Source organism: Accipiter gentilis, chromosome 17 (assembly GCF_929443795.1).
Source record: "Accipiter gentilis chromosome 17, bAccGen1.1, whole genome shotgun sequence".
NCBI classification, from domain to species: Eukaryota; Metazoa; Chordata; class Aves; order Accipitriformes; family Accipitridae; genus Astur; species Astur gentilis.
The window spans coordinates 4,928,847-4,956,406 of record NC_064896.1 but is presented as its reverse complement, the minus strand read 5'-3'; the positions used below and the strand labels follow the sequence as shown (position 1 = coordinate 4,956,406).

Here is a 27,560-nt window from a genome sequence, read left to right as displayed (position 1 = left end):
AAATAAGCAGGTGAACAAGTGAAAGAAAACAAGAAAATATTATGACCTGCCACCCTCAATTGGAAGCAATCACATCGCCTGGAAGGAAGCTCTGCTCCCTGGGTGCTGCCGGCCAGCGCTTGCGGCGGGGAAGCACGGTGGCTGACCCCAGCCTTTAGCTGTACAAAATAAGGGTGTAGCCCTGGGGGATGTCACTTCTCAGCTACCAGAAACTCATTTTGGGAGGAAGATGCAGCCCGTGCACATGCTGATACAAGGCAGGGCTGACTTTTCCTCTTTTGTAGGCTCCCCTCCCCAGCTGGCCAGCTGTTAATTGGGCTCTCAAATTGGGAAGGCAGAGTCTGGCAGTGCCAACAGCTCTCACCTGAGAGATTTGGGCTTCCTGCTGGTGCTCCCTACCCAGCTGCATCCCCAGGACGGACGTGAGCAGGGCACTGGAGCCCCAAGAACGAACCTTCACACCAGACTGATATCCAGCCTGGACACCCCAAGAGCAACACCAGCCTCGTGAGCCCCTCGGCTCTTGGTCAGTCTTCCCCGTGGCCACGCAGTTTTGGGTAAAGTACTGGAGCAAGGGGAGACAAATGGAGCACAACAGCTCTGGGGTGGCAGCTCCAAACCCAGCTGCTCCCCAGGAGGTTGGACAAAACCCCCCTGAAGTGTCCTGGATGAAATGAGCTGGGTCTCCTCTGGGTCCATTTGGGCTCCCTCCGTCCTGAGGACTGCTGGCAGCAGCATGGAGACCACCAGAAGCTCTGCTTTCTCCCCAGATGGGTGGGGAAACCGAGTCACCAAGCACTGACCCATGTAGGAGCCTGGAGAGAGGCTGAGCAGAGGTGTCTTGAGGGGCACCGGGCACTGGGGACCGCTCTCTGAGGTGGGGGGCAACTCCCTTGTTCCCAGCATGACACCGGCTGTTGGGACGGGGCAGAGTCCAGTTGGGAACAGGAGGGCCCTGAGCCCAGCCCAGCTTCTGAGATTGGATTCAGGCTCCCTCCTGCTGCTGGTGAAGGGGGTGCCGGCACTTCTGGGGGTGGCACTGAAAACTCTGGGGTTAGGGCACACGTAACCCAAACAGGGGTGAGCCTGGGCTGAGCATTGGGTGAAACTCATCACACAGAGGGCTGCAGAAGGCAGTCACAACAAGGGCTGTGGTTGGCAGGGGATGGGCTGCTGCTGGCAGAAGACACCCCAGCATGACAGACAGGATCACTTCTACAGGCTTTTATTGCCAAAATGATAAAATACCTCTCCAGAGGGCTGGGAGCATCCTCCAACCTCCCAGCTGAGCTGCCTCCCTCTGCCCCACAACCACTTCCCAGGGCCTGCATCCCTCTGCCAGTCCCCCATCCATCTGGAGCTGCCCAGGGGGACATGGAGGGGACCGGGCACATGTGGGACCATGTACCATCAGGCAAGGATGGGGAAGGAGGCGGTGGTGGCCACACCACAGTTGTTGTCCTTCATGGCCATGAGGATGTAGCCGTCGTTGCCCCAGTACGTGGACCAGGAGTTCTTGATGAGCCAGTAGCTCTTACTGTGCAGGACCCCGTAGCCCACAGCCAGCACTGCGTGGTCCAGCGCCGATGTCTCATTTCCTGGCCAGAAGGAGAGAAGAAAACAGAGCCATCTCAGTCCCCATCCCTTGGAGCTGGAGGTGGTTCCCGATGCAGCGAGTGGCCCCATATCCCCTGGCTGGGAGCTTAGCGGGGAGGTAAATCCCATGCTGCAAATATTTTTACCTATCCCAGCCCCAAAGAGCAGGACATGGAGCCTCCTGGGTTGACTGGACTCACCACAGTGGGGCTCTTCGTAGACACCGTTGGCGTAGAAGGCGAAAGACTTGTGCGAGGCGTCGATGTTGACGGCCACGGGGCCATGCTTGACCAGCGCAGCCTTCAGTGCCGCAGTGCTGCCCGACTCCACGCTGGCGTAGCCAGCGAGTTGGCCCACCAGCTCCGACTGGTTGCAGTGGCAGTAGCCGTTCTGCGGGGGGAAGCTGAGGTGGCACCAGGGTCCCAGGGCAGGTGAGGGGGGCTCTGACCCACCCCAGCGAGGGGAAAGGAGGGAGGGGGGTAGCTTAGATGCGAGCATCCATGAACTGAAGTAAAACCTCCATTTGCTGCCAAAGGGCTGATGGCTGTTTTGGGAGACCCTGGGGGGAAGGATTGGGGAGGGGGTGGCACTGCCCCCGCCCTGAGCGGTGCTGCCACCCTCACCTGCCCCAGGTAGGGCCCGTAGGACTCAGTGCTGGCGATGCCACCGTGTTTCTTGATCCACTCGTAGGCTCGCCACTCCTCACCCCCGTCGCAGGCGTAGTTCCCAAAGCCCCAGGAGCAGTCGATGAGGACTTGTTGGGACAGGGGGGTCAGCACGCCGGTCTGGGGGGGGATGACATGCTGCAGGGACGGGGCCAGGCACTCAGAGCACCCCAGCTGTCCCCATGGGGCATGGCCCCACTCTCACCTTAAGGAAGAGGGCACCCTCCATCGCTCCCGTCGTAGCAAAGCTCCAGCAGGACCCGCAGACGGCCTGGTCCTTCACGGGGGTCACGGCGCCTGGGGACGGCAGGATGGGGACACGTTTAAGAGAGCAGTGCAGGGTGCTGGCTGTCCCCACGCAAACCCTGGTGTGCACAGCTGACCCCCAGCCTCATGCACACTCTGGCCTCACGTGCCAGCGGCACCGGCTCCCTCCTCACCATACAGCCGCCAGTCGAGGCTCTCGGGCAGGATGAGGCCGGCATAGAGCTCGGTGGAGAAGGGCTGCCCGTTGTTGGGAGCCCCGCTCCGACGACGGCCCCGCAGGGCGGCCAGCTCCTGGGGCGTGCGGTCGGCCAGGTGGTTCAGCGCCAGCGTGTAGGAGAGCGCGGCGCGGTTCCTCGAGTGCACGAACCTGCGGCAGAGCAGCGATGCTGCGAGAGGGAAGCGAGAAGACCCGCGCTGGCCACCCCATCCCTGAGCCCCCCCAGCCCATCCATCCCCCTGGCATCCCGTACCGCATGTTATGGATGAAGGTGTGCTTGCGATGTTCGTGCTCCTCCTCGTTGCTATAGCTCTTCCCAAACCGCTCCTTGTAGTGGTGGAAGAGGCGGTGGTGGACGTGGTCCATCTCCGGCACTCTCCCCACAAACTCCTGCATGGGGTTGGCCACGATGCGGTGCTCGGGGCCGGCCACGGGCCACTGCTCACACTGCACCCCTGCCACGAGGAACGGGCAGCAGCTGATACCTCCCGAGTGGGGAAGGGCTCTCCTGGCCCCCCAGCTGGGATGCACGGCATGATCACCCCCAAAACCACTGGGGCTGTCCATCCCGTATAGACATGTTCATGCAGGGGGGATCTGCACCCACACCAGAGCTGGCTCCCAAGCACCCACTATCCCACCCAGCACCCTGCACGGAGGAGCCAGCACTGGGAAAGCACCCGCATCGCCCTAGCTATCAACATTAATTCGATTTCTCCCCTGCTTTTTTCCCAGCCAAACCAATTCACCCAAATTATCAGGCTCTTGCAAAAAATAACCCCAAAGCCAAATTAAAAAAAAGTGGAAGGAGTGCTGCATTTCGGTGGCAGCACCAGCCGCAGGCTGGGCTGTGGGGTGGCCAGGGACACTCACCTTTGGGGAGGTGGAAGACGCTGGGGGGGAAGAGATGGCTGAAGGAGGAGTAGTCGATCTCGTACTTGTCGTAGTGGGAGCCCAGGAGGCTGTTGAAGCCGTGCACCTCGTAGTGCAGGGGCACGGGGCCGCGGGCAGAGCTGCCTACTCGCAACGTGTAGACGTTCTTCTTGTGACCCCAGTAGGAGACGTTCTGCCAGACGGCGCAGCGCTGCCCACGGAAGCGTTCCTCCCGCACCCTCTGGGCACAGCGCACGTGTTGGGGACCGGGGTGCCACGCCGGCACCACCACTGTGGTGGTGGGCACCCCACAGTGATGGTACCTCATCCTGCATCATGCCACACTGGATGCAACCCCTCCATCACCCATGGCCGTAAACTGCCTTGTATTTACCTGTTCCCAGCCAGGGAAGGCTGCTCTGCCCTTGTAGGGAGGTAGCCATCAGACACCCTCTACCCACGGGGGTCCCTTGTCCCCTCTCCTTGCCCCATCCTTCGTCCTGGAGGACCATGTCCGGGGCTCACCTTGAAGTTTTCCAGGCTGGGGAAGACGCTCTGCGGGGCAATGAGGTCCCTGTCGGTGCCGTTGATGCGGAAACACTTGCGGACGTTGACCTCCGTCTCGGTGGTCTCGGGTGTCACCTTGAAGCTGGCGCCGAAGGGCTCAATGGACCCGAACTGGTAGGTGACCACTTGGCCTGGGGACAGGGACAGCACTAAGGTCAAGCCAAGCCCTCAGGTCCTAGCATGGTGATGGCTTGCTTCCAGGGCTTTCCTGGGACACCCAAAGGTGCAGAAGGTGGGGGATAATGAAGGGTCGAGGGGATGGACCCCTTTCTGCACCCACCGCCGTAGTATTCGATGCGGCTCTTCCCCCCGGTGAGGTTGTACCAGGCTTCAAAGGGCTCCCTGATCTCCGCGTAGGGCAGGCTGATGACTCCTGGGGGCACAGAGGGGCTGGGCTCGGGGGGCCGCAGTGGCACGAGCCCCAGGGACACCCCCTACCCCCCTGCCCCGAGCCTGCAGCTGGGAGGGGAGCACGGGTTAGGCAGGGAGCACCCCGGGACCCCACAGCATCACCCCCCTTCTCCCACCCGTGGCCACCACCAGCAGCACCCCACGGCAGCGATGCACCCCAGCACCCAGGTTGCACGGGGGAATTGGAGCTTCCTTGGCTCCGGCACGTCGGGTGGGAGCTGGTGGCTGGAGGTGCGGGACCCCCTTGGGCAGCACGGCGGTGACACCGTCCCAGCAGGGTGCCCCATCCCCAAGCAGTACCTGTGACATGGTAGACGTCCCCAAATGTGGGTGTCTCCAGAGAAGCCTTGCACTCTGCTCCTAGAAGAAAAACAAAACCAAAACTCAAACCCCTTTATGCTGTTGATTACCCAACTCTCCACAGCGGGGGCTGGCAGCGGTGCTGGTCCCTGGCTCACTGTCCCCCAGGAGAGGGGGACAGACCCAGGGGAGCCTGTGCTGGTGGCAGGGCTGGGAGGGCTCCCACCTGCCCAGGCAGGGCAGAGACCGGGGGTCCCCAAGCTGGGAGTCCCCGCTCCTCCGCCAGCCCTCTGGCTGACCCAGAGCCCTCACACACCTCCCTGCTCTCCCTGGGGTGCAACCAGCTCACGGGCACCCCAAAGCCCCAACGCACACCCCAGGGTGTGAGAGGCAACCCTATGCACCCCCCCATGCCACAATCAGAGCGTACCCACTGCCCCTGCACTGCTCTGGGCTTGCAGCCCCCTCGCAGGGCGAGGACGCCCACAGCAGCCCAGGACCACCGCAGTGCCCAGGCTAAGGGGCACCATGGCATCACCCCACGATCGGGGCACAGCATCCATCTCCCCCCCTCCCCGAGCTCAGCCAGGGCAGGTGCCCACCCAGTAGCACAGCAGCCCCCAGCACCAGCAGCCACCCCAGCTCCTCCATCAGGTGCACCCCAGCCCACACTGCTGCCCTGCACCCACGGGTGGCTTAAATACCACTGGTGGGCGGGCAGGGAGCTGCAGGCAGCCAACGGGCAAAGCCTCGTCCTTCCCTTGGCTGGGGCTAGACCAAGGGGGAGGCGTGGTTTTATGTTGCCCCCCCATGGGCACCCATGGGTGCCTTTCCCACCCACACCAGGGTGGGTGCCGATGTCGTGCGCTTGCGGGGCTTGGGGTGGGGGGGAGAGGGTGGGACCCAGACCCCTGTGGGACCCCATGGCAGCATCATCCCCCCGGGCAAGGGTGGGTTCCCCATGGATCGGGGGCTTGGTGATGGGTGCTGGGGGTGTCCCTGCGCTCCCACCCACCCTGCGTGGCAGTCTGCAGCCAGGCTTTGCTGCATGCGGTGTGCTGCGAGCAGGGGGAGCATCTGCAGCAAGCAGGGGCGATGAGGTGCAGTGAGACTCTGCCAGGCACCCCAGAGCCCCTCTGGGTGCTCCCTGCCCTCCTGGGACAGGAGCCAAGGTGTCCCCACCAAAGGCAGCACCGGGCAGTCCTGGGGAGATGGGGGCCGTTTGCATCCCTGCATCCTTCCCGATACACCATCAGGGCAAGCCCAGGACTGCAATTAGGGGGTTTTAATTGGAAAAAGGGGAAAGATGCAGATGAAATGTCAGGAACTCCACAGAAAAACAGACCCGGGGAGGAAAGCAGAGTGGCCTTCACCCCTCTGCTTGTTGTGTGTCCAGCTGGCCACCAGCCCAAGGTGACAGCGAGCGCCTGCGTGGCCGCCGGAGCCCGAAACAAAGTTGATAAGGGCTCGCCGTGGGCTGGCTGCACGCACCACCAGGGACGAGTCGAGCTGGATTCAACTGCACCCCTGGGTGCAGGGCTGGGCTGATGCACCCCGTGCTGCAGCACCTCTCCAGGGACCACCACCACTGCCATCGCAGCGCACCGGCGTGGATGGAGGTGCATCCTGCCCCAAGGACATACGAGCAAAGATGGGAGACCACCAGAGTCATGGTGGGGAGACCTTCCCCCCCTGTTTGCAGGATCCTTGTGTGCAACACCGTTCTCCCAGAAGGGCTTGAGTCCAAACTAGGAGCACCCAGGTAAGCCGTGGCCACGGCGTAAAGTGTCTTTCCGTGGAGGGGAGCAGCCTCACGGGGTGAAGGGGAGCCTGGCTTGTGGCATTGGCAAACACCGCCGGTGACATCCCCATCCGTAGCCACAACAGGGACCCGGGCAGTGGGGCAGAGGGTGGATGCCTTCTCCCCTCCCCAACACCCCCACACCAGGAATTTCTTGTCTCAGCAGAAATCGCTGGGGTTGTTTGTGCTCCACCTCGAGAGATAGGGCTGGAAAAGCCGCTCCTCTCGCCCTGGGTGTCTGGGACTGTCTGTGAGAGCCAGCTGGTTGTGCCAGGCAGGCACCATCCCCTCCCTAGGAGGCTCCTGCCGTCCCACAGGACAAAGAAAACAGTTTTTCCAGGGTCTTTATTGGCAAGCCCACAGCTGGGTCCCCATCCTGCCCCTTGTCCAGCACCCCATGGCCCTGTCCCACCGTGTCCCCAGCTTCCTCCTGCGTGATGGCTCACACCAAAGGTGCTGATCCAGGGATGGGTGCCGCGAGCATCGCCGAGGGCTGTCCCCAGAGACCCGAGAGGTGGCTTAGGCCAGGATGGGGTAGGTGGCTTCAGTGGCCACGCCACAGTTGTTGTCCTTCATAGCCATGAGGATGTAGCCGTCGTTGCCCCAGTACGTGGACCAGGAGTTCTTGATGAGCCAGTAGGTCTCTCCCTGCAGGACCCCGTAGCCCACAGCCAGCACCGCGTGGTCCAGTGCTCCCGGCTCGTTTGCTGCAGGGAAAAACATGGGAGATATTTTTTGTCTGGAGAGCATTCCTATCTGGAGAGCATCCCTGCTCCCAGGGCTGCCAGCCACGCTGGGGCCAGTTCCCTCCTCAGCCCCTGCCCAAGCTGCTCAAAACTGAGGAGGGGATCCTGGTGTCCTGGCATCTCCCTGGGCACCCAGGTCCTCCCGTGCCCCGTGTGCCACCCGACTCACCGCACTTGGGCTCATAGTAGATGCCGTTGGAGTAGAAGGAGAAGGTCTTGTGTGAGGCGTCGATGCTGACGGCCACGGGGCCGTGCTTGTAGATGGCAGCTTTGACCGCCGTGATGTTGCCCGAGGTGACGTTGACGTAGCCTGTGATCTTGGCCAGCATCTCAGACTGGTTGTAGTGGCACAAGCCGTTCTGCAGCACCCAGGGGACACACACCCCCGTGTCATCAGGTGCCCCCAGCTCCCCTCGCTGGGACCCTGCCCACCCTGGCTGCCCCTGGGCAGCTCTGCTCTGATGCAGGGAGTGATCTGGGACTCAGGCTGTGACAGCATCATGGCTCTGACCCTTCCGTCCTCCCCTACCCACCCTGGTGGGATGTTTTCCCAGTTGCTGTGGGGATACAGCATGGCCTGCACGCAGCTCGGCGAGCTGGCTCTGCACCCCAAGCCCTGGGGGGGCTGTTGCCTGTGTCTTGCAGCCACGTCCCTGTCCCCGGGCAGCCCTGCTCCATCCTTGCACCCCAGGGTACGGAGGGACCCATGACACCACCCATGGGTGGAGAAGTCTTGTCCCTGTTTTGCAAGAAGAAACTGAGGCACGCAGTGATGAAACTGCCTGGCTGAGCCCTGAGGCTTGGCTTTAGACTGGGCTTTGAACTGCAGGGAGCCTGGTGCCTTGGGGACGAGGTGACAACCCCACGTCCCAAGCCCATTAGCACCTCTGACCCATCCTACTTGGCCCCACCATGGCTTTAAAGGCCCAGGGGTCACATCCTGAGACCTGGGGGACCCCAGCAGGGACATGGTGCCACCCTCACCTGCCCCTTGTAGGTGCCGTAGGACTCGGTGCTGGCGATGCCACCGTGTTTCTTGATCCACTCGTAGGCTCGCCACTCCTCACCCCCGTCGCAGGCGTAGTTCCCAAAGCCCCAGGAGCAGTCGATGAGGACTTGTTGGGATAGGGGGGTCAGCACGCCGGTCTGGGGGGGATGACATGCTGCAGGGACGGGGCCAGGCACTCAGAGCACCCCAGCTGTCCCCATGGGGCATGGCCCCACTCTCACCTTAAGGAAGAGGGCACCCTCCATCGCTCCTGTCGTAGCAAAGCTCCAGCAGGACCCGCAGACGGCCTGGTCCTTCACGGGGGTCACGGCGCCTGGGGACGGCAGGATGGGGAGTGAGAGGCTGGGGTGGCACCAGGGGATGAGGGCAAGTGGAAGGGAAACTGAGGCAGGAGTCAAGGACTCATGGTGGTCCCAGAGGCAGCGCAGCCAGGGCTTGGTGCTAAAGGGGGGGGGGGGGGCAAATGCACCAGCAAACCTGTGGGACCCCTGCCCTTGGGTTGGGTCAAGCTCTGGGGTTGTCAGTCCCAGCTGATGGGGACATGAGGGGAAGCCTGATCTGGCACCACCTTACATCTGGGGCACCAGACTGAACAAGGGCCTAGTGCCAGTCGAGCTGCCTCTTGCTGGGTGAGCCCTTCCTCCATCTTCCAGTTGATGAGCAGAGCAGGGACCACAGGGAAATGTGGGTCCCAAGGGACAGCGCAGACCCACCGGGTCCCCAGTGCAGAGACGGAGAGCAGGGCAGCTCGGTTGGACTTTGCGCTGGCCCAGATGAGGAGGGCTCACACCTTCCTCATCGCAGCCTCACACCACCCCACAGCACCCTGCCGGTGAGACCCCTGTTCCCCCCGACCCCGTACCTACCGTACATGCGCCAGTCGAGGCTCTCGGGCAGGATGAGGCCGGTGTAGAGCTCGGTGGGGAAAGGCTGCCCGTTGTTGGGAGCCCCGCTCCGACGACGGCCCCGCAGGGCGGCCAGCTCCTGGGGCGTGCGGTCGGCCAGGTGGTTCAGCGCCAGCGTGTAGGAGAGCGCGGCGCGGTTCCTCGAGTGCACGAACCTGCCGCCGCGGCAGGGATGGCATCAGCCGGCACCGACGCCATCTCCCACCGCAGCAGCGGTGCAACCCCCCCAGGGATGAGGGTACAAGTCCCCATCTGCCTGTACCTCATGTTGTGCACGAAGACGCTCTGCCTGTGCTCCAGCTCCCGTGCAGAGCCGTACCGCCGCCCCAGTCGTCTGCGGTAGTGGTGGAAGACCTCGTGGGCCCAGGGCTGGTGCCGTCCCACCAGGTCTTCCATGGGGTTTGCCAGCACCCGGTGCTCTGCCGCGCTCCCCGGCAGAACCCCGCACTTCTTCGTCTCTGGGGAGCAAGGAGGGGATGCCATCAGCCCGAGCTCTAGGGGCAGGATGGGGGGGCCCAACCCAGCTCACCATTGATGGGGAGGTCGAAGATGGAAGGGGGGAAGCTGTTGTCGAAGTCGGTGTAGGCGATCTCGTACTTGTCGTAGTGGGAGCCCAGCAGGCTGTTGTAGCCCCGCATCTCGTAGTGGACGGGGGCCACCCCGCAACTGGAGTTGGTCACCCATAGGGTGTAGACATTCTTCTTCTGCGCCCAGCGGGTGACGTTCTGCCAGACGGCGCAGTACCGGCCCCGGTAGTACTCCTCCCGCAGGAACTGGGGGGGACATGGCATCAGGGAGATGGGGAGCTTTGGGTGGGGACCCCCCCAACGCATGCTTCTCCCCACCCAGCCCCTTTGCAGGAGCCCATTGCTTCGGGTGCACGTACAGCACCTTGCACCAGCCCGTACCGGGCTCTCAGGCTGGATCCAGCAGCTACGTGGCCGTTAGCACTCAGCCATGCATGGGATGGAAAGTAGGGCAAGAATTCGGGGTGCAACACAGGACAGACCCCCCCCCGTCTAGCTCAGCAGTGCCCTGGGGACACCCTACTGTGCACAGTGCTGTATGTACACCCACAGCGGGTGGGGGGCCTGGCTGCACACCCCTCCAAAAGGCTCCAGGTTTTTCCTGTGTGTTTCCAAGCTCTCGCCCTGTGGGCACGCATCCAGCTCAGTGTCCAGCTTGGTGACAGCTCGCTGTCCCCACCGCTTACGTGCTGTACCCCTCCTGCTGCGCCCAGCCCTGCCGGAGACTGGGGCCGGCGGGAGCTGAGCCGCCATGCAGCAACTTGCCCAAGCCATCCCGAAACGCCGGGCGTTCGTGTGGGCTGCAACACGTCCCAACACGGCTGCCAGGGTTGGGAAAGGAGCCAGGAGTCCGGCCCCAATCCGGGTGGGGAAGTGACCCTCCCTGCGCCCTGGGGTGCGGGGGCATGTCCTAGCCTGTCCCAGCACCCTGCACCCCCTGGGATGGAGAGGAGCACCTCCAGCTGCCCAGCACCCCCACCCAGAACCTGAAGATGCTCCAGGCAGGGGGTCGGATCCAGGCTCGGGCGTTTCTCACCTTGAAGCCATCAATGCTTGGGAAGACGCTCTGAGCCTTGACCACGTCCTCCTTGGAGCCAGGCAGCTGGAAGCATTTCCTGGTGTTCACCTCCTTCTCGGTGGTCTCCGGCGTGATCTTGTACCGCATCCCGTAAGGCTTCACCGCAGCCAGCTGGTAGGTTATCACTTGCCCTGTGTCAGTGGGAAGGGGAAACTGAGGCACGGCGGTCCTCCCCGCATCCTCCCTTTGCACAAAGGTGGGACCGGTGCGGGACGGGCACAGCCTGGAGCAGATGGATGCCCGCCTGCTTACCTCCGTAATACTGGATCCGGCTCTTGTTTCCCGTCAGGTTGTACCAGGCTTCGAAAGGTTCCTCAATCTCGGCGTAGGGCAGGTTAATGACACCTGCGAGGCCCCCAGCGTGGGACGCAGGTCAGCCCCGAGGCCTCAGCACCCCGACATCCCTCCCCAAGCCCCCCAGCACCCACTGAGCATGCAGACCCACAGCTGACCAAGCTGCTGTCCCCATGGGTGCCAGGTCAGGGAGAGGCACTCGGCTGTGGGAAGCTGCCCCAGTTTGGTGCTGGGATGGCCTGGTCCTGCCCGGTGCTGAGCGTCCTCCGCTCCCCCCGGCAAAGGTTGCTGAGGGGTCTCATTACCTCGGACGTGGTAGATGGAGCCGAAATGAGGGGGTGGGCGGGAGAACCCATAGTCCTGTCCTGAAAGGCAGAGAGGGGCAGGGGTGAGTGGGGGGCTGTGCCCCTCCATGGCCGAGCAGGAGACGGGGTGGTCAGGGCAGGAGGGTGCCCAGACCAGTGCTCCCCTCCCCTGCAGCCCCTTCTGCATGGGGTGGGGGGGCTTGGCTGAAAGCAATTCCACAAGCCCACCAGTGGCACATGCGAAGGACTCCTATGCACTGACACCTTCCCAGGGCCAGATCCAGAGTCGGCATCGTGCCACAACCTGCCGCTACGCTGGAGTGAGCCCTGCGAGGTTGCATCCCCAGGGAACCCCAGCTATTGGGGTGGCTGTTGGGTGATGTCCCCACGGGAGGCAGTGCCACCCCGGGGCTGGTGGCCGTGGTTTGGGATGATGTTTCCAAGGGGTGATGCAGCCAAGCTGTCCCCCAGCAAGCAGGGCATAGTTGAGGGGAGCAAGGGAGCTGGCTGGTCCCTCCTGGTGTCTCCCGGTGACCTCCCGAACCTCCCTCTGGGCTCCCAGCTTGTGCAACTCCACGCCAACACACCCGCTGCTGGAAACTGGTCTTTCCCTCTGTCAGCATCTTCGTCCTCGCCGGGAGCGACCCGGCAGCACCTGCCCCATGCACAGCCCCGGGCAGCTGGGACCAGACCTGGCTCTACTTCTGCACCCGAAAACTGGGGCAGGCAGGGACTGGCAGCCCCTGCTGCCTGTACCCCAGGCCATCCCATGGGTGCCTGTCGCAGCCTGAGTCTGGGCACCCACAGACGGTGCCCAGGGCAGGAGGAGCAACGATGGTTCCGGCAACCCCATAACCCTGCTGGGCTTTACAGCCACCCAGAAAGGGGGGTCCCGCAGGGGCATGGTCCCCCCCGCCACCCTCGTCCCCTCCTGCTGCTTCTGGTGACAGCCTGCCTGGCTTCCCTGCCTGCTCTTTGCAGGCAGCAAAGCCAGGGAAACAGCTTGGGCTTGTGCACAGGTTAAAGCCCATCTGGCTTGATTTAGCCTTATTTTCACCACCCCCCCAGCCCCGCCAAGCCCTCAAGGCATGTCCCGTCCCCCCCTTTTTGGCCTCCCCCTCCCCCCAACTCTCCTTTATCTTGGAGACACTGCAAATTTGGGGACCCGACAAGCAAGAAACCACTTCCCCAGCCTGCCTGCCCTGCGTTCCCAGCAATGCAGCATGGGGAGGGGGGCGAGACCTGCCTGGGTGCCCCCAGCTCCCAGCCCGTGGGTGTCCCCAACGGGGACAGTGCCACAAGGGGACAGACTCACCCCGGACGGCGACGCAGAGCGCAGAGGCCACGAGCCAACGTTGAACACCCATCCTCGCCTTCCTGGTTCACCCAGCACCACCAGCTCCCAACTTTAAGCTGGAGCCTGCAGTGGTGAAATCCGGCAGAGCCAATGCAGAAACCGGGGCCCTCCCCGGAGGAGGGAAGGAACCGGCATCATGTGGTGCCTGGCGGGGTGCATGGGGGGGCCGGGCACCCTGGGGTGCTCGACAGGGAGAGCGTGTCTCGGCAGGGTCCCTGGAGAGAGAGATGGAGCAATGCTGGGTGCTGCAGGGGGACGGGAGGTGCGGGATAAGCCCCAAAGAACCACAAGCAGCACTCGGGGGGGTTGCAGACTGGACGGATCCGTGGGACCCCCCCCCAACCTGGCAGGGCAATGGGGTGCTGGGAGCTGTGCGTCACCTCCTTGTGCAGAGGTTGCAAGGGGAGAGCCTCCCTGGGGCTAGGGTGCTCTTTGCCAGGCAGCCCTGACGCCAGGGTGATGGGCAGGAGGCAGTGCCCATAGCAGAGGGCCAGGGCTGTGAGCGGCTCAGCATTAACAAACCAGGCCCTGAGACTGGGAGCACTGGGAACTCTTTGCTGGGAGGGGGGCTTGAATAGAAAGAGGGCTGAACCAGCCGTGGGGCACAGGGAAACATGGGCACCCCACAGCCAGCCCCGAGGAGATGTGGCCCAGCCCCAGCCCCCAGGGTTTGGGCAGAGGGCTGGAAACAGCACGTGTCACCCCTCGCTCGCTGCTCAGCCTCTATGACCACAAGGAGGGAAACTGAGGCACGGGGCCGCAACCAGGCTGAAAGGGAGACCTTCATCTACCAAGGCAAGGGAGCATTTCCTCCAGCAACACAAGGAAACCACCTGCCTTCCCCTAAACACTTACCTGCTTCTGAGGGCTTTGGGGGCTCCCCTGCCCCTCGCTGCCAGGGCTCCAGCCTCCCCAAGTGGTGGGAGAGAGATGGGGACACTCCTGGAGGGGGGGTGGGGGGCGTTATATGCCACTATCCCCGTTTCCATCCTCCACACAGGGAGCAGGCAGGGAGCCCTCTTGGCAAGGCTGCCCCCCCCCCCCCCCAAGGGGATGTCCCATGCCAGCCTGTGACCCCCCAGGGATGGGGGAAGCCCATGGCAGCCCCTCTCCCCATGGTTTGCCAGACTCACCCCTCCACGTGCTGCCTGCTCCCAAGGGGGCAGGCAGGGATCAGGCAGCTTTTTTTCAAGGCAGAGGGTAAATACCCTCCCTGGGGCTGAAGCTGGCCAGAAACACCCAAGGCTGCAATTTGGGAAGGGTCCTGGGAGCCCAGGGGGGAGCCCGGAGGGGCTCATCATTCTGCAGGTGACCGCTGCTGTGCCCTGTCCCCTCCCAGGGATGCTGGCAGAGCTGGCTCCATCCCCAGCGGGGTCTGGATCCCCCCTCAGCAAGTCCCAGAGAGCCCCAAAAGCCCCCAAAGCTGGGATTAAAGGGGAGCTGTGAGCCCAGGATGAGTCAGGCCGGGGCGGGGGGTGTGGGGTGTGTGTGTGACGAAGCGAGCGTGGCATCAGCCTAAGGGGCATGTCCCCATCCTGGTGGGGACCCTGGACCTCTGCCAGCCCTGCCTGTGTCCCCCCCCCGGCCCCGTGAGAACAGGAAACGGACTCTGTCACACAGGAAAGAGGTCAGCCTGCAAGCTAACCACAGGGCGAGGAGGAGGAGGAGGAGGAAGGCTCCAGAGAGATGGGAGAGGACCCCCCCCCCCCATTCACCAGCATGCAATCCAGCCTGGCTGTGCTGGGAGACAGGGTGGCCAACCGGGCTGGAGCAAAACTGCAGCCCCCCCCCCCCCCCGTCCTCTCCACGCACCCTCAAGCCCCTCTTGGGAGCACAGTCCCCCCCGCCAGAAACTGTGCCGGGGGGGGGGAGGTACATAAAAATATCACCAGCTCCTCGTTGTCACCGTCCCCTGCAGCAGGGGGGTGGCTGGGGGCCGTGGGGACATGCAGGATCAGGCCCAGGTGCAGCTGCAGGGAATATATTCAGCTGGGGAGGTTTTGCCTTGAGGGGTGGCTGCCCAAGACCCTGGATCGGCATGGGGGTTCCCCAGCGAGGGACCCCCACCAAGACCCCCTTGATACGGTAGTTGGGGTGCCAAAAGCTTGAAGTGCTCTCTGCAGGGTGAGTGCCCCAGTGCCCTGGACTGGGAGCCCAGGCAGAGTGCTGGGGGGCTCAGACAGGGTGCTGGGGGGCTCGATCCCTCTCCCAGAGCTTGACAAAGTTTGTGGGTCAGTGTGACCGATGCCAAATCTTGGGGTCATCCCACCAGCAACTTTATCTGGACAAGGAGTAAATAAGGGGTCTGGTATCTGGTGGGCTATCGATGGCCACAGCAACTGCACCCCCATCCCTGGGGGGACACGCAGAAGCCCCCCTGGAACATGGTCCCATGCTACCTGCCATCCGCCGGGCAAGGTGAGCTGCTCGCTGCCCCTCCACGGCTCTACCCTGCCCCAAGTTCACCATGTCCCGGCAGAGCCTCTGCGGCAGAGACCCTGTGCCAGGAGGACGGGTGGCTGCTGCGTGTGCTCTGCCATCAGACCGTCACCTTATTCCTGCCCCTCTCAGGGTCAAAGCCCCCCGTTTGCCATACGCTGTCCCCGTGCCACCCCCTGCCTGGGGATGCTGGCTCTGGGGGGGGGGTCAGGGGGGCAACTGGGCGATGCCAGGCTCTGTCTTGGGATGGGTGCAGGTAGCACCCCAGCCTGGCACAGCCTGCCTCTGGGAGAGGAGCTGGATCCCGCAGATCCGAGTATCCCCACGCACACCCCATAAAATCCCAGCAGGCAGAGCCCGGGGGAGCCGCAGCAGTGTCCCCCCATGCTGCTGGGGCCCGAGAACCCCCCGATGCCATCCCGTCCCCCGCCACGCCACCTCCACGGGCAAGCGGTGGGCTTCGGCGAGCGGTGCCAGAGGGTGAGCCGGCGGCCACCCCGGCTGGGCTGGCTGGTACAATGAACCATTGCTGGGAGAGCGGGGAGGAAGGGGGGGCGAGGGGAGGGGAAGCTCTTGCTCGGCTGCGAGAGCCGCCAAAGAGACAGGGGAAACACACGCACAGACGCTCCCGCTCTCCCCACGGCGTCCGCCTCGTCTTGCCCTGCCTTGCCACCCGCCTCGACACCTCGGCCCCCCGGCACCCGGCGGTTCGGATTGCTGCGGTGGCACCCCGGCCTGCGGTCCCGTCGGGAACTGGGAGCAGCGTGGGAGCGGGGGTCCATGCGAGCCGGAGCGGGGAGGGCTGACGGTAGGAGGGATGTACGGGGCTGGTTGGGGTATGGGGTGGGGAGGGGGGGCTTTGCCCCCTGCAATGTTGGGGGGGTGTCTCTAAATCCCTTTGCTGTGTGCTGGGGGGGTTGCTGAGAGTTGCCCCCCCCCCGTGACGTGGGGTGGTTCAGGGTCCACGGTGGGACGGGGCGCTGAGCTGTGGGCATGGAGGACCCCCGGTGGGGGGCTGCCAGGGGGGTGCCACTCATCCCTGCCCTTACTGCTCCCCCCTGGGCAACACCAGCCTCTGCAATGAGCTGGGGGGGGGGGGGCAGGAGACCCCCATCCTCCCCATCCTGGGGGGCAGCAGGTCAGCGGGATGGCAGCACGCTCGGGGCTACAGCGTGGGGAGGGCTGGGGGCAGCCGCCAGCTCCGGCTCGCCCTCCCGGTACTAATCAGCGGCGACGCCGCGGCAGGGAGGCTGCGGAGACAAATGGTGCTTTCGCCCACGCCGGACCCGAGTGCTGGGGAGGGGGCAGGTCACGGCACCCTAGGGGACACCGGGTTGGGGGGGACACGGACACCTGCTCCCCCCCGCAGCCCCGCAGGTGCTCGTGGTGTGCCAGCCCAGCAAGCGCTCATGGGGTGGGGGGGATGCTGGGGGGCTGAGGTGTCCCCAGCCAAAGCTGGGGGCAGCTGTGGGGGGCTCAGGCCTTGGCCGGAGCGGGTGCTCCCCCCGCTGCCTGCAGCTCTGCCTCGTCCCCGGTCCTTGGTGTGTCCCAAGGAGGGACAGGAACTCGCCGCTTCCTGCCCTGCACAATTCCCTCCCCGCCCCGCTCCTCCTGGGACATTGTATTTGGAACCCTGGCCGGCTCCCTCCCTCCGCCCCTGCAGCCCCTCGGATCCGGGAATTGCTCTTCTTCCAGCGGAAATCCTGCTTTCCCAGCCAGCGGTGGGGCTGGGAGGCTGGGGGGGGTGGGGTGGGGATGCCTCCACCGTGGGCATCTTCTCCCAGGGTAGGGGGTGAGGGACACCCCCTGCCATGGGCCTGGATGCTGGCAGGTGGGCTTGTGGGGACAGATCGCTTTTGGGGGGGGTGGCGAGTCCTTCCTCTTCTGCCCCGGGGTATTGGAGGCAGGGGGATGGTGTCCTGCCACCTCCTGGAGCTGTCACAGGGATGATGCCGGCTGAGCCCTGGCCATGCCCAGCTGGGACACAGCTGGTTTGGGGGGCCAGCAGCCCCATTTGAACTCTGTCCTGCTCATGGGCAGGCAGGGGAAGGGGTGTCCCTGCGGGCATCGCCCCTGGAGAGTGCCTGGGAATAACACCGTGCCACCACCGCGCTGCCAACGGGCACAGCCGGCACCTCCAGCCCCATTACGTGCCCCAACCAGGTTGGGATGCCCCGTTAGGAAACCCACGCTCAGGGGATTGCCTTGCGGCTGTCACCCTGTCTGCATGTTCCCGGCAAAGCATTGCGTCCCATCCTGCCGCTTCTGCCCGTGTCCCCGTGCCTCATGGTGGTCCGGAGCCGTATGCTCGTGGTATGGGTCTCTCTGGCCACGGTGGGACCCTATCCTCAGGGAACCTGCTCCCGCTGGGGCTGAGCTGGGCCAGGGGCTGCTGTGCTCTGCTGGGAGCTTCCCAGGACTTGCCAGGCACTGGATGAACTGGGGGGACTAGAGCAGGAGCAGGGGTCTACCCCAGGGTCCTGGCTCCGGGTAGCAGGGCTGGACTCGGGGCTGGGGGCGGTGGGGAAGGAGCAGAGACGTGCCACTGTCTGCCACCACGCAGAGCGGCAAGATGTGTCCTCTTGTCCCCTCCCCAGGTCTGGGGGGGGTCCTGGTCACAGGATGGGGACACGGCTCAGGGTCGTGTGTCCTAAAATGAGACAGCTTCCCCTCCTGCGCTGCATCTGCGTCGTGCCTCAGTTTCCCCCCTGAGACCAGGGACGTTCAGAGCCCGGGCAGGCTCCGGGCTGAGCTGTGCAGCAATCTCAGTTCCTCTTCCCCTGGGGAGGCTGCGGCAGGACAACGAGAGCCACTGGGGTGCAGGGCTGAGGGGGTGGGACAAGGCATGGGGGGGGGCACCGGCTACCCAAGGGGCTGCAGCCACCGCTCAGTCCTGCCGCGGTCCCTGCCCAGTCCCCCCAGCTGCCACCTTCCCCAAGGCCTGGGATCCCATCAGCCCTGAGGTTCCCCTTGGCGGCCGCAGCACCATCCTCTTCCTCGCCCTCCTCCCCCACGCCATGCTCCTGCTGCTTCCTCCTCCCGCTGCGTAGGTGCCAGCTAGGTTCCTCTGACAGCTGCCCCTCTGCCACCCACATGCTCCCCGTGGAGCCGTGGCACGTCTGGGTGCTGGGAACCCATACTCAGCCTGGCAAATACCACCCTGGCTTGTCCCCACGGCACTGGGTGCGTGACATTTCCAGCAGCCCCCATATCTCTCTGTGAGGCTGCATCCCCCCAGAGCCTGACCCCTCCGTCGCCAGTATTCTCCAGAGGGGAATGGAGGCAGGGAACGGGGGCGATCCCCACGGGGTGCCTCGGCACCCAGAGTGACACTCAGGGTGACACCGGTGTGCACCGGGACATCACGCTGCAGCTCGGAGCTGGGGATGGGGCTGAACTGCCCTGTGTCCTGGGGGGGCCGGGGAGCAGATGGATGGGCGGCCGGGGATGCTGCATCGTGCCCAGCCATGCCCGCCGGAGCGGGGGCAGTGGCAGGGGTAACAAGTTGGCTGGGTCTCAGCGCGGGGCGGGAGCTGGCAGCTCGGCCAGGACCGGTGCCGGTGGAGCCGGTGCGGGAAAGGCTCGGTTGCCATCTGCTCCCAGGCTCCAAGCAGCTCCTTTTCGGGAGAGTTGGGGCCAGACGCCAGCACGTAGCCATCGGACACGGGACCGGCTGCGTCCCCTCCCCAAGGACAATACAAGGGGATGGGTTTTGTGCCACCCTGCCCAGTTGGGAGGTGGCAGGGACCAGCTCGGGGGTTTTGTGGATGCCCAGAGAAGGGGAAGCATGGATGCAATGCTGCTGCGCGGTGGCTGGGCATGGCACGAGCAGTGGCTAAACCCCGCGGTGCTGCGATATTTCGGGTTTGTGCTTGCCTAGAAGATGTTCCTTGCTTGCCCAGTCCCTGCCAGCAGCCGTGGCAGCACTGCTGTCGCGCTCGGCACAGAAATTTAGCAAAATCAAAGTTTCCGAGTGCAATGCCAGCAACGGGGTGGGTGATTCCCACGCAGAGGGGACAGAGTTTGCGAGAGCTGGGGATGTTCATCAGCTGAAATAGCCACGTATTGTCAGCAAAAATAAAAACCCCAACCAGCCAGGCCCTCTCGGATTTGGCAATGCTGCCGTATCTGCAACGGCCACGGTCTTGCCGTACTGCTGGTGTCGAAAGCGAAGGTGAAAGGGGGAGAGCCGGGCCTTTTCCACCCCCCACCGAGAGAGAGGAAAGTGAATCAAAGACTGTGACGGGGGAAACCCGCCTGAATCATCTCATCCGCCCCAAAACCTCCGTCACCTCCTGCTCTCCGGAGCACAGGGGACAGGACATGGCTGCCGGGTGAAGCACGGCTTCACGGCACCTTCCCTCCGCTCTCGGGCTGGAGACGGGGCGAGGTCTGCGGTATCGCTGCAGAGCCCTTGACCGGAAAGTTCTGGCCAGTCCAAACTGTGCAGACTGGTGTGGGTGGGTGGCCGGCACCCAGGGGAGGTGACAAGGCTGGGGACAGAAATGTCTCCTTGCAGCCACAGTGGGAAAGGTCCGATTTCCTCCTCTTCCTCCGTGACACCTTCGATGCCGAGTGCGGCCCCGGCCGGAAGAGCAGGGCCCTGACCGCAGCGAGGCGAGAAGGGCCCTTCCTTCCCCGAGACACCAGTTCCCTGCCGAGCGGAGGGGATGGCGACGGGGACGCTTCGAGGGGCTCCGTTCCACCGAGCTTGGCTCTCCCTCCAGTTTTGGGGCGGCTGGGGGACACGTCTCCCCACCCCCCCACCCCCCCCAGAGGGAGGTGACCGGTTTGTTGAGGACGTGGTGGGACAAACACCCACTCAAGGATGTGGTTTCAGCCCGTGCAGGGGTATTGCGGTCCGTGCTGGGGTGCTTCAGCCCGTGCGGGGCTGTTGCAGCCTGTGCAGGGCTATTGCAGTCCATGCAGGGCTGTTTTAGCTCATTCAGGGGTGTTGCAGCCCATGCAGGGATGTTTTAGCTCATGAAGGGCTATTATAGCCCATGCAGGGGTATTTTAGCTCACGCAGGGGTGTTGCAGCCCATGCAAGGGTGTTTTAGCTCAGTAGGGGTATTGCAGCCCATGCAGGGGTGTTGCAGCCCGTGAAGGGCTATTATAGCCCATGCAGGGGTGTTGCAGCCCATGCAGGGGTGTTTCAGCTCATGAAGGACTATTATAGCCCGTGCAGGGGTGTTTTAGCTCATGCAGGGGTGTTGCAGCCCATGCAGGGGTGTTTTAGCTCATGAAGGAGTGTTGCAGCCCATGCAGGGATGTTTTAGCTCAGTAGGGGTATTGCAGCCCGTGCAGGGGTGTTTTAGCTCAGTAGGGGTATTGCAGCCCATGCAGGGGTGTTGCAGCCCATGCAGGGGTGTTTTAGCTCAGTGGGGGTATTGCAGCCCGTGCAGGGGTGTTTCAGCTCGTGAAGGGGTGTTTTAGCTCATGAAGGAGTGTTGCAGCCCATGCAGGGATGTTTTAGCTCATGAAGGGCTATTATAGCCCATGCAGGGGTATTTTAGCTCATGCAGGGGTGTTGCAGCCCGTGCAGGGGTGTTTCAGCTCGTGAAGGGGTGTTTTAGCTCATGAAGGGGTGTTGCAGCCCATGCAGGGGTGTTTTAGCTCAGTAGGGGTATTGCAGCCCATGCAGGGGTGTTGCAGCCCATGCAGGGGTGTTCTAGCTCATGCAGGGCTATTCTAGCCCATGCAGGGCTGTTGCAGCCCATGCAGAGGTGTTGCAACCTGTATGGGAGTATCGTAGCCTGTGCAGGGGTGTTTTAGCTCAGTAGGGGTATGGCAGCCCATGCAGGGGTATTGCAGCCCATGCAGGGGTGTTTTAGCTCATGAAGGGGTGTTACAGCCCATGCAGGGGTGTTTTAGCTCATGAAGGGGTGTTACAGCCCATGCAGGGGTGCTGCAGCCTGTGCAGGGGTGTTTCAGCCCGTGCGGGGCTCTTGCCCTCCGCCTGATGCCCTCCTTGATGTCCACAGGTGCCACTTCTCCCCAAGGTGACATGGAGCAGCTGAAGTGACCCGAGGAGCTGTTGCAGTGAGTGGGGTCACCGTGGATGGGAGCACCCATGGGTGCCAGGGGTGATGTAGGGTCCCCCAGGCAGCACGGCCCTCCTCGCAGCCTGGTCCCTGACAGTGGCAGTGCCCGTTGGGGACCCTGGTGTCCCCATGTCACAACCCAGGCACCCAGCTTGCTGTGCCGGGAGGTGGCAGGACCCCACTCCTCCTGGCGCCGGTGGGATGGGCACGGGCTCCTGTGTACACCCCAGTGCCTCTAACTGGGACCATATGTGCACACACGTGTGCACACGCGTGTGCCCTGCGGGGGGGGGCGTGGGGCTCACGGTCCCTCTGTCCCGCAGGCCGTGCCCAGGATGGGGTGTGTGCACTGCAAAGAGAAGGGATCTGGCAAAGGGCAGGTGGGGGGTGAGGTGAGCCCCCCCCCACTCCCCACCTCCCAGTACGACCCCGACCCCACGCAGTCGGGCACCATCTTCACCCGCATCCCCGACTTCAACAACTTCCACGGCACGGCGGTGCCCTCGGCTCCATCCTTCACGGGGCCGGGGGTCTTCACCTCCAACACGCTGCAAATGAGGAGTGGGGGCATCACAGGTCAGCACGGGACCGGGTGCTGGAGGGGGGGGTCCGGCTGCACTCCTGAAGTGCTGGGGTGTGGGGGGGACCCGGGGGCTCACCACCGTCCCCTCCGTGTGCCACAGGTGGTGGCGTGACACTCTTCATCGCCCTGTACGACTATGAGGCCAGGACAGAGGATGACCTGACCTTCCAGAAAGGGGAGAAATTCCACATCATCAACAACACGTGAGCCCCCCCGGACCCCCTGCTACCCCCAGTGCCCCCATGCCACCCTGGGGAGGTGCCTCCGTGCCACAGGTACCCCCCGCAGGACCCAGGCTGGGGACCCAAGCTGGGGACCCAAGCTCTGCCTCAGCTCCATTGCTGTGTACCTGCAAGAGAACCAGGGCCACATGTGTCACGAGTTGGGCGGCCTCAGCAGACACGTGTGCCCTCCGTAGCGGGGGAGAGCGGGATCTGGGGGTGCTGTGTGCGGGGAGGCGAGGTGCAGGGCAGCCAGGTCCGTCTGTCTGTCCCTCCTCCTCACTCTCGGTTCCTCTTTTCCCAGGGAGGGTGACTGGTGGGAGGCCAGGTCGCTGAGCTCAGGCACCACGGGTTACATCCCCAGCAACTACGTGGCCCCCGTGGACTCTATCCAGGCAGAAGAGTGAGTACGGGGGGGGGCAGGGATGGAGGCAGACCCCAACCCCATCTGCCTCGGAGCCAGGTCTCCTGGCACCCCCGGCGAGCCCCGGCAGCTCCGCGGTGCTGGCAAGGGGCCGTGGTTGCGGGGTCCTGTGGGTGCCCCTCGGCGGTGCCCTCCCGGCGCTGAGCCCGGCCCTGCGGCAGGTGGTACTTTGGTAAGATCGGGCGCAAGGATGCGGAGCGGCAGCTCCTGTGCCATGGAAACTGCAGGGGCACCTTCCTCATCCGGGAGAGCGAGACCACAAAAGGTACGGGGACAGGGACACGGACACGGGGGGGGCTGTGACCCACGTCCCTCCCTGACCCCCCCTGACCCGCACCCTCCATGTAGGTGCCTACTCCCTCTCCATCCGGGACTGGGACGAGGCCAAGGGAGACCACGTGAAGCACTATAAGATTCGGAAACTGGACAACGGGGGCTACTACATCACCACCCGCGCCCAGTTTGACACCGTCCAGCAGCTGGTCCAGCACTATATAGGTACGGTGGGATGGGGGGCACTGGGGGGGGTGGCATGGAGGGGTGGCGCATAGGGAAAGCCCAGGAGACCCTTTGGCAAGAGGCAGCTGGCTGGGTTTAACTGGAGAAGGAGGGGGCTGTTCTGGTGGTGGCATTAGGGGACCCCCTGGGGGTCCCCCCTCTTCCGTGTCCTCGGTGCAGGGAATACCCGGCCTCTCCGGAGAAGGTAAATAGCTCCTGGGTCTGGGTGGGCATCAGCCACTCCCCAGGCACAGCCTGGGGGGGATTGGGGGTCCGGCTCAGCCCGAGGGGGTGCGGGACCATCCCTGGGGGGGGGGGGTGCACCCCATTTATGTGTGTGCATGTCAGGGGGTGACTGGACCGTGCAGGAGCCTGGGTGATGCCCGGGGTAGCAGGTGGGGGCAAAGGGCTGGCGGGGGTCCGCGTCTGGGCTGATGCCTGTCCCCCCCACCCCGGTGCCACAGAGCGGGCGGCTGGGCTGTGCTGCCGCCTGGCCGTGCCGTGCCATAAAGGAACGCCCAAGCTGGCCGACCTCTCGGTCAAAACCAAAGATGTGTGGGAGATCCCCCGCGAGTCCCTCCAGCTCCTCAAGAAGCTGGGCAACGGGCAGTTTGGGGAAGTGTGGATGGGTAGGGCCCGGCGGGCAAGCCGGGGCGAGCGGTGGGAGGGTGGTGGGGGCACCCCCAGGCCTGGCACCGTCCCCCCCCCCATGGAAGGGCTCCTGCCTGCCGGGACAGGCTGAGCGACACCAGTTTGCCAGCATGGGGCAAAATGTCCCATGTCCTGCTCTGGGGTCACAACGGGTACCCCAGGATGCCCCACGACCATCCCTGCGTGGGCAAGCAGCCCCCGCGCCCCCCATTTCAGATGGGACCACAAGCAGGAGACAAGACCAGGCCGGGGGGTCCCCTCTTCATCATCTTCTTCCTCCGGCGCCCCGTGCTCCCTCCGCTCGGCGTGCATGCTGCATTCATCCCATCGCACCCCCTCCCTCCCTCCTCCCCCTCCCTGCCCCCCCCCCCCGCAGAATATAACGACGGGTTGTGCCATCTGCTAACCCGCGCGTGCCCCGCTATGAAGCCCCAGACCCTGGGATTAGCTAAGGACGCCTGGGAGATAGTGCGGGAATCCATCAGCCTCGACAAGAAACTCGGCATGGGATGTTTCGGAGACGTGTGGATGGGTAAGGCTGGCCCAGCCGGCCAGGGGTGGGGTGGGGGGCACAGGGGGGCAGGAGCAGTCCGGTCCTGCCCTGGCAGGCAGCACCACGGGATGCCAGGCGGTACCCACTGCTGTGGGGGAGATGGCAGTTTGGCACAGGCTCCCCCGTGGAGGGCTGGGGTGTGGGGTAAGGTTGGTATTAGGAAATAAGCTCACAGGTGCCCTGTCCTCATGCCGTGGGGAGAGGGGGACTCCTTGTCCTGGGTGGGGTATGGTGGTATCATGCCCCTTCCTTGCCCTGCCCTGATTTCCTTGCTCCTCCATCCATGCATCCCTCCATCCATCCATCCATGCAAGCATGCACCCATGCATCCCTCCATCCACGCACCCCTCCATCCACGTACCCCTCCATCCCGGCCCTGCCGGGGCCGGCTGTCCCCTGGGCTCACGGTGACCCCGTGTCCCTGGCCCAGGCACATGGAATGGCACGACGAAGGTGGCGGTGAAGACGCTGAAGCCGGGCACCATGTCACCGGAGGCCTTCCTGGAGGAGGCGCAGATCATGAAGCGGCTGCGGCACGACAAGCTGGTGCAGCTCTACGCCGTCGTCTCGGAGGAGCCCATCTACATCGTCACGGAGTTCATGAGCCAGGGTGAGTGGGGGGCACTGCCCGAGGGACACCCCCCCCCCCCAGTTTTTTCTTCCCCCAGCTCTTCTGCAAACCTCACCCTGCCTGGGCACAGCTGGGGCGGGCAGGGAGCTGGTCCCCGGGCTGGGGGCTTGCAGGGGAGGGCACCCTTGGGTGGGCACGGCTGCTTCTTGGACGCTTTGACTGGCCCCCTCTGCCTGCAGGCAGCTTGCTGGATTTCCTAAAGGATGGGGATGGCCGCTACCTGAAGCTGCCCCAGCTGGTGGACATGGCTGCCCAGGTACTGGGGAGACTGGCACCGGGTGGGGGTGCCCCCCAGGGGATGCATCCGGGGGGGTCCTCACTGCTTCCCCCCACCCAGATCGCGGCAGGCATGGCCTACATTGAGCGGATGAACTATATCCACCGGGACCTCCGCGCTGCCAACATCCTGGTGGGAGACAACCTGGTGTGCAAGATCGCCGACTTCGGCCTCGCTCGCCTCATCGAGGACAACGAGTACACGGCGCGCCAGGGTGAGCCAATTTGGTGCCCTGCTGTTTTGGGGACTGCTGCCCTGTCCCCTCCGTGCTGCATCCCACCCTGGGCCTGGGGGTGGTCATCTCCAGTTCTGGGTGTCTTGGGTGATGGGTGCCCCAGGTGATGGGTGTCCCAGGGGATGGGTGCCCCAGGTGATGGGTACCCCGGGTGATGGGTGTCCCAGGGGATGGGTGCCCAAGCTGATGGGTGCCCGGGTGCAGGGTGTCCCTGAGTGCAGGACACCCTCAGTGCAGGGTGCTCCAGGTGCAGGGTGCCTCTGGTGCAAAATGTCCCAGCTATGGGGTGTCCCCGGTTCTGGGTGCCCCAGGTGTGGGGTACCCTAGGTGTGGGGTGCCCGGGGTGCGGGTGCAGTGGGGTACCCCAGCCATGGCTGACCTGCCTCCCCTTGCAGGTGCCAAGTTCCCCATCAAGTGGACAGCCCCAGAGGCCGCGCTTTTTGGGAAGTTCACCATCAAGTCCGACGTCTGGTCCTTTGGCATCCTCCTGACCGAGCTGGTGACCAAAGGCCGGGTGCCCTACCCAGGTATGGCCCCACCGGGGCAGCGGGCACCCTTGGGGCATGCTGGGCAGCAGGGTGCGGACAGGGCAGGGGCTGACCCTCCCCAGCACTGCCACCAGCAAGGCTTGCTCTGTGCCTCAGTTTCCCCATTAGAGACCAGCGCTAAGCTGGGCTCCCTATCCAAACCGTGGGGCAATGCCACTGCGTCCCTTGGCGTGCCTCAGTTTCCCCACTGGCTTGTCCCATGGGGTTGCTGGTTGCTGAGAAGAGTGGTCCTTGTCACACAGGGATGAACAACCGGGAGGTGCTGGAGCAAGTAGAGCGGGGGTACCGCATGCAGTGCCCGGGCAACTGCCCCCCGTCCCTGCACGAAGTGATGGTGCAGTGCTGGAAGCGGGAGCCTGAGGAGCGTCCCACCTTCGAGTACCTCCAGTCCTTCCTCGAGGACTACTTCACCGCCACCGAGCCCCAGTACCAACCGGGGGACAACCAGTGACCCAGTGCTGGCACCCCCCAGCTGGGCTCTGGGGTGGTTTTTGGGCAATTCTCCCCCTTTTTGCAGGGCGGTTGTTGCTCCCTTTGCCTGTGCCCTCCCCCCCCCCCCAAAATGCCTGTTGGGGGTTGCCCTGGGGAGGACAAGGGGGCTTTGCACAAAGATTTTGGACTCGGAGAGGGGGCAAAGCTGTGCTCCCCCCCCAGCACCCCTTCCCCTGCCCCGGCCCCTCTCTCGTTGCCTTTACACCCAGCTTTGAACCTGAGAAGTGCTTTGGCTGGGGGGAGGAAGGTGGGGGTACCCCACTGTGCCCCCCCAGACACCCCTAGCCCTGCAGCAGCAGAGGCCTGGGGGGGGGTGGGGGGGTGGCCCTCCCCATGCCAACCCCAATCTCCTCTCCCCCGTCTCAGCTCTGTGCACCTGGGAGGGTTCAGCCCCCCAAATCCTGGAGCTGACCTGGGAAAGGTCACCTTAACCCCCCATCCTTAATATCGTCTTTAATTTATGAGATTTTATACCCCTCACCCTAGCAGCCAGCTCACCCCCAAGGATCCCTGTATTTAGGGGGATCCCCTTGCCCCCCCTTTTATCTTCTCTCCTTATAGTAGAGTCAAATCCTGAAAGCCATAAACCTCTGCTTGCACTGGGGGGGAATGAGGGGTCCTGGGGGGACGACGAGCGGTCCTGGGGGAGGCCAGGGGTGCAGGCTGGGGGGGGGGGGGGGGCAGCTCTGCCCCGGGGGCTGTATCTTACTGCCCCATGCAGGGTGGGAAGGGGGGTACGGGATGGGGTCACCCCCGCAGCGCTCGGGGGGGTCCTGCCTGCAGCTTGACTCAAAACCCTGCGGCAAGCATTAACAGGGGCTGGTGGGGGGACTCGGGGCGCAATGTGAATGGGATGGCACTGGAGGTGGCGGGGGGGATGCCACCCTGCCGGCTGGCTCCTGGGGGCCGGTCGCCCCCCTGGGCACCCCATTTCCTGGGTGGGGGGGTGCCTGTGGTCCCAGGCTTGGCCCCAGCCCAGCTCCCCATGGCCAGGAGCCCCCCTGCACCCATGGGGCAGGGCTGGGGGGGGGGGGCAGTGCTATCCA

The 27,560-nt window shown here is 64.3% G+C and overlaps 3 protein-coding genes across 6 annotated transcripts; 1 reads left to right on the top strand and 2 right to left on the bottom strand.

Moving 5' to 3' along the window:
• Positions 1-1,410: 1,410 nt before the first annotated feature.
• Positions 1,411-5,547, bottom strand: LOC126047001 (digestive cysteine proteinase 1-like). The gene is made up of 11 exons (XM_049820130.1): positions 5,499-5,547; positions 4,897-4,956; positions 4,466-4,558; positions 4,144-4,316; positions 3,619-3,859; positions 2,999-3,200; positions 2,702-2,895; positions 2,467-2,558; positions 2,220-2,381; positions 1,797-1,986; positions 1,411-1,598 (listed from the first exon to the last, which is right to left on the bottom strand). The coding sequence occupies exons 1-11, from the start codon at positions 5,545-5,547 to the stop codon at positions 1,411-1,413; spliced, it is 1,644 nt and encodes a 547-aa protein (XP_049676087.1).
• Positions 5,548-7,140: 1,593 nt separating this feature from the next.
• LOC126047002 (digestive cysteine proteinase 1-like) lies at positions 7,141-12,943 on the bottom strand. The gene is made up of 11 exons (XM_049820132.1): positions 12,877-12,943; positions 11,562-11,621; positions 11,215-11,307; positions 10,921-11,093; positions 9,887-10,130; positions 9,620-9,815; positions 9,319-9,512; positions 8,674-8,765; positions 8,428-8,589; positions 7,613-7,802; positions 7,141-7,404 (listed from the first exon to the last, which is right to left on the bottom strand). Exons 1-11 carry the CDS (start codon positions 12,926-12,928, stop codon positions 7,217-7,219), a joined length of 1,644 nt encoding a protein of 547 aa, XP_049676089.1. The 5' UTR covers positions 12,929-12,943; the 3' UTR covers positions 7,141-7,216.
• A 3,014-nt stretch (positions 12,944-15,957) lies between these two features.
• Positions 15,958-27,141, top strand: FGR (FGR proto-oncogene, Src family tyrosine kinase). Of its 4 annotated transcripts, none has more exons than XM_049820851.1 (13): positions 15,958-16,165; positions 21,342-21,399; positions 21,725-21,977; positions 22,085-22,187; positions 22,510-22,608; positions 22,791-22,894; positions 22,978-23,127; positions 24,155-24,310; positions 24,762-24,941; positions 25,142-25,218; positions 25,300-25,453; positions 25,870-26,001; positions 26,265-27,141. In XM_049820851.1, exons 3-13 carry the CDS (start codon positions 21,737-21,739, stop codon positions 26,471-26,473), a joined length of 1,605 nt encoding a protein of 534 aa, XP_049676808.1. In that variant the 5' UTR covers positions 15,958-16,165; positions 21,342-21,399; positions 21,725-21,736; the 3' UTR covers positions 26,474-27,141. The 4 variants fall into 4 exon arrangements, with proteins under 4 accessions (XP_049676808.1, XP_049676806.1, XP_049676809.1 ...); XM_049820849.1 differs by lacking the exon at positions 24,155-24,310 and adding an exon at positions 23,592-23,756; XM_049820852.1 differs by lacking the exon at positions 24,155-24,310.
• Positions 27,142-27,560: the final 419 nt, after the last annotated feature.

Bases quoted from the DNA above. Each gene is read 5' to 3' on its own strand.
- LOC126047001 (XM_049820130.1), bottom strand. From the start codon at position 5,547: ATGGAGGAGCTGGGGTGGCTGCTGGTGCTGGGGGCTGCTGTGCTACTG. The intron at 4,957-5,498 runs GTGGGCACCTGC...TTTTTCTTCTAG, and splicing joins GGGGGCTGCTGTGCTACTGG to GAGCAGAGTGCAAGGCTTCT. The intron at 1,987-2,219 runs GTGAGGGTGGCA...TTCCCCCCGCAG, and splicing joins ACGGGCCCTACCTGGGGCAG to AACGGCTACTGCCACTGCAA.
- LOC126047002 (XM_049820132.1), bottom strand. From the start codon at position 12,928: ATGGGTGTTCAACGTTGGCTCGTGGCCTCTGCGCTCTGCGTCGCCGTC. The intron at 11,094-11,214 runs GTAAGCAGGCGG...CCACTGACACAG, and splicing joins CCGGATCCAGTATTACGGAG to GGCAAGTGATAACCTACCAG. The intron at 9,816-9,886 runs GTGAGCTGGGTT...CTTGCTCCCCAG, and splicing joins CTTCGACCTCCCCATCAATG to AGACGAAGAAGTGCGGGGTT.
- FGR (XM_049820849.1), top strand. From the start codon at position 21,737: ATGGGGTGTGTGCACTGCAAAGAGAAGGGATCTGGCAAAGGGCAGGTG. The intron at 23,128-23,591 runs GTACGGTGGGAT...CCGGTGCCACAG, and splicing joins GCTGGTCCAGCACTATATAG to AGCGGGCGGCTGGGCTGTGC. The intron at 25,219-25,299 runs GTACTGGGGAGA...CCCCCCACCCAG, and splicing joins TGGTGGACATGGCTGCCCAG to ATCGCGGCAGGCATGGCCTA.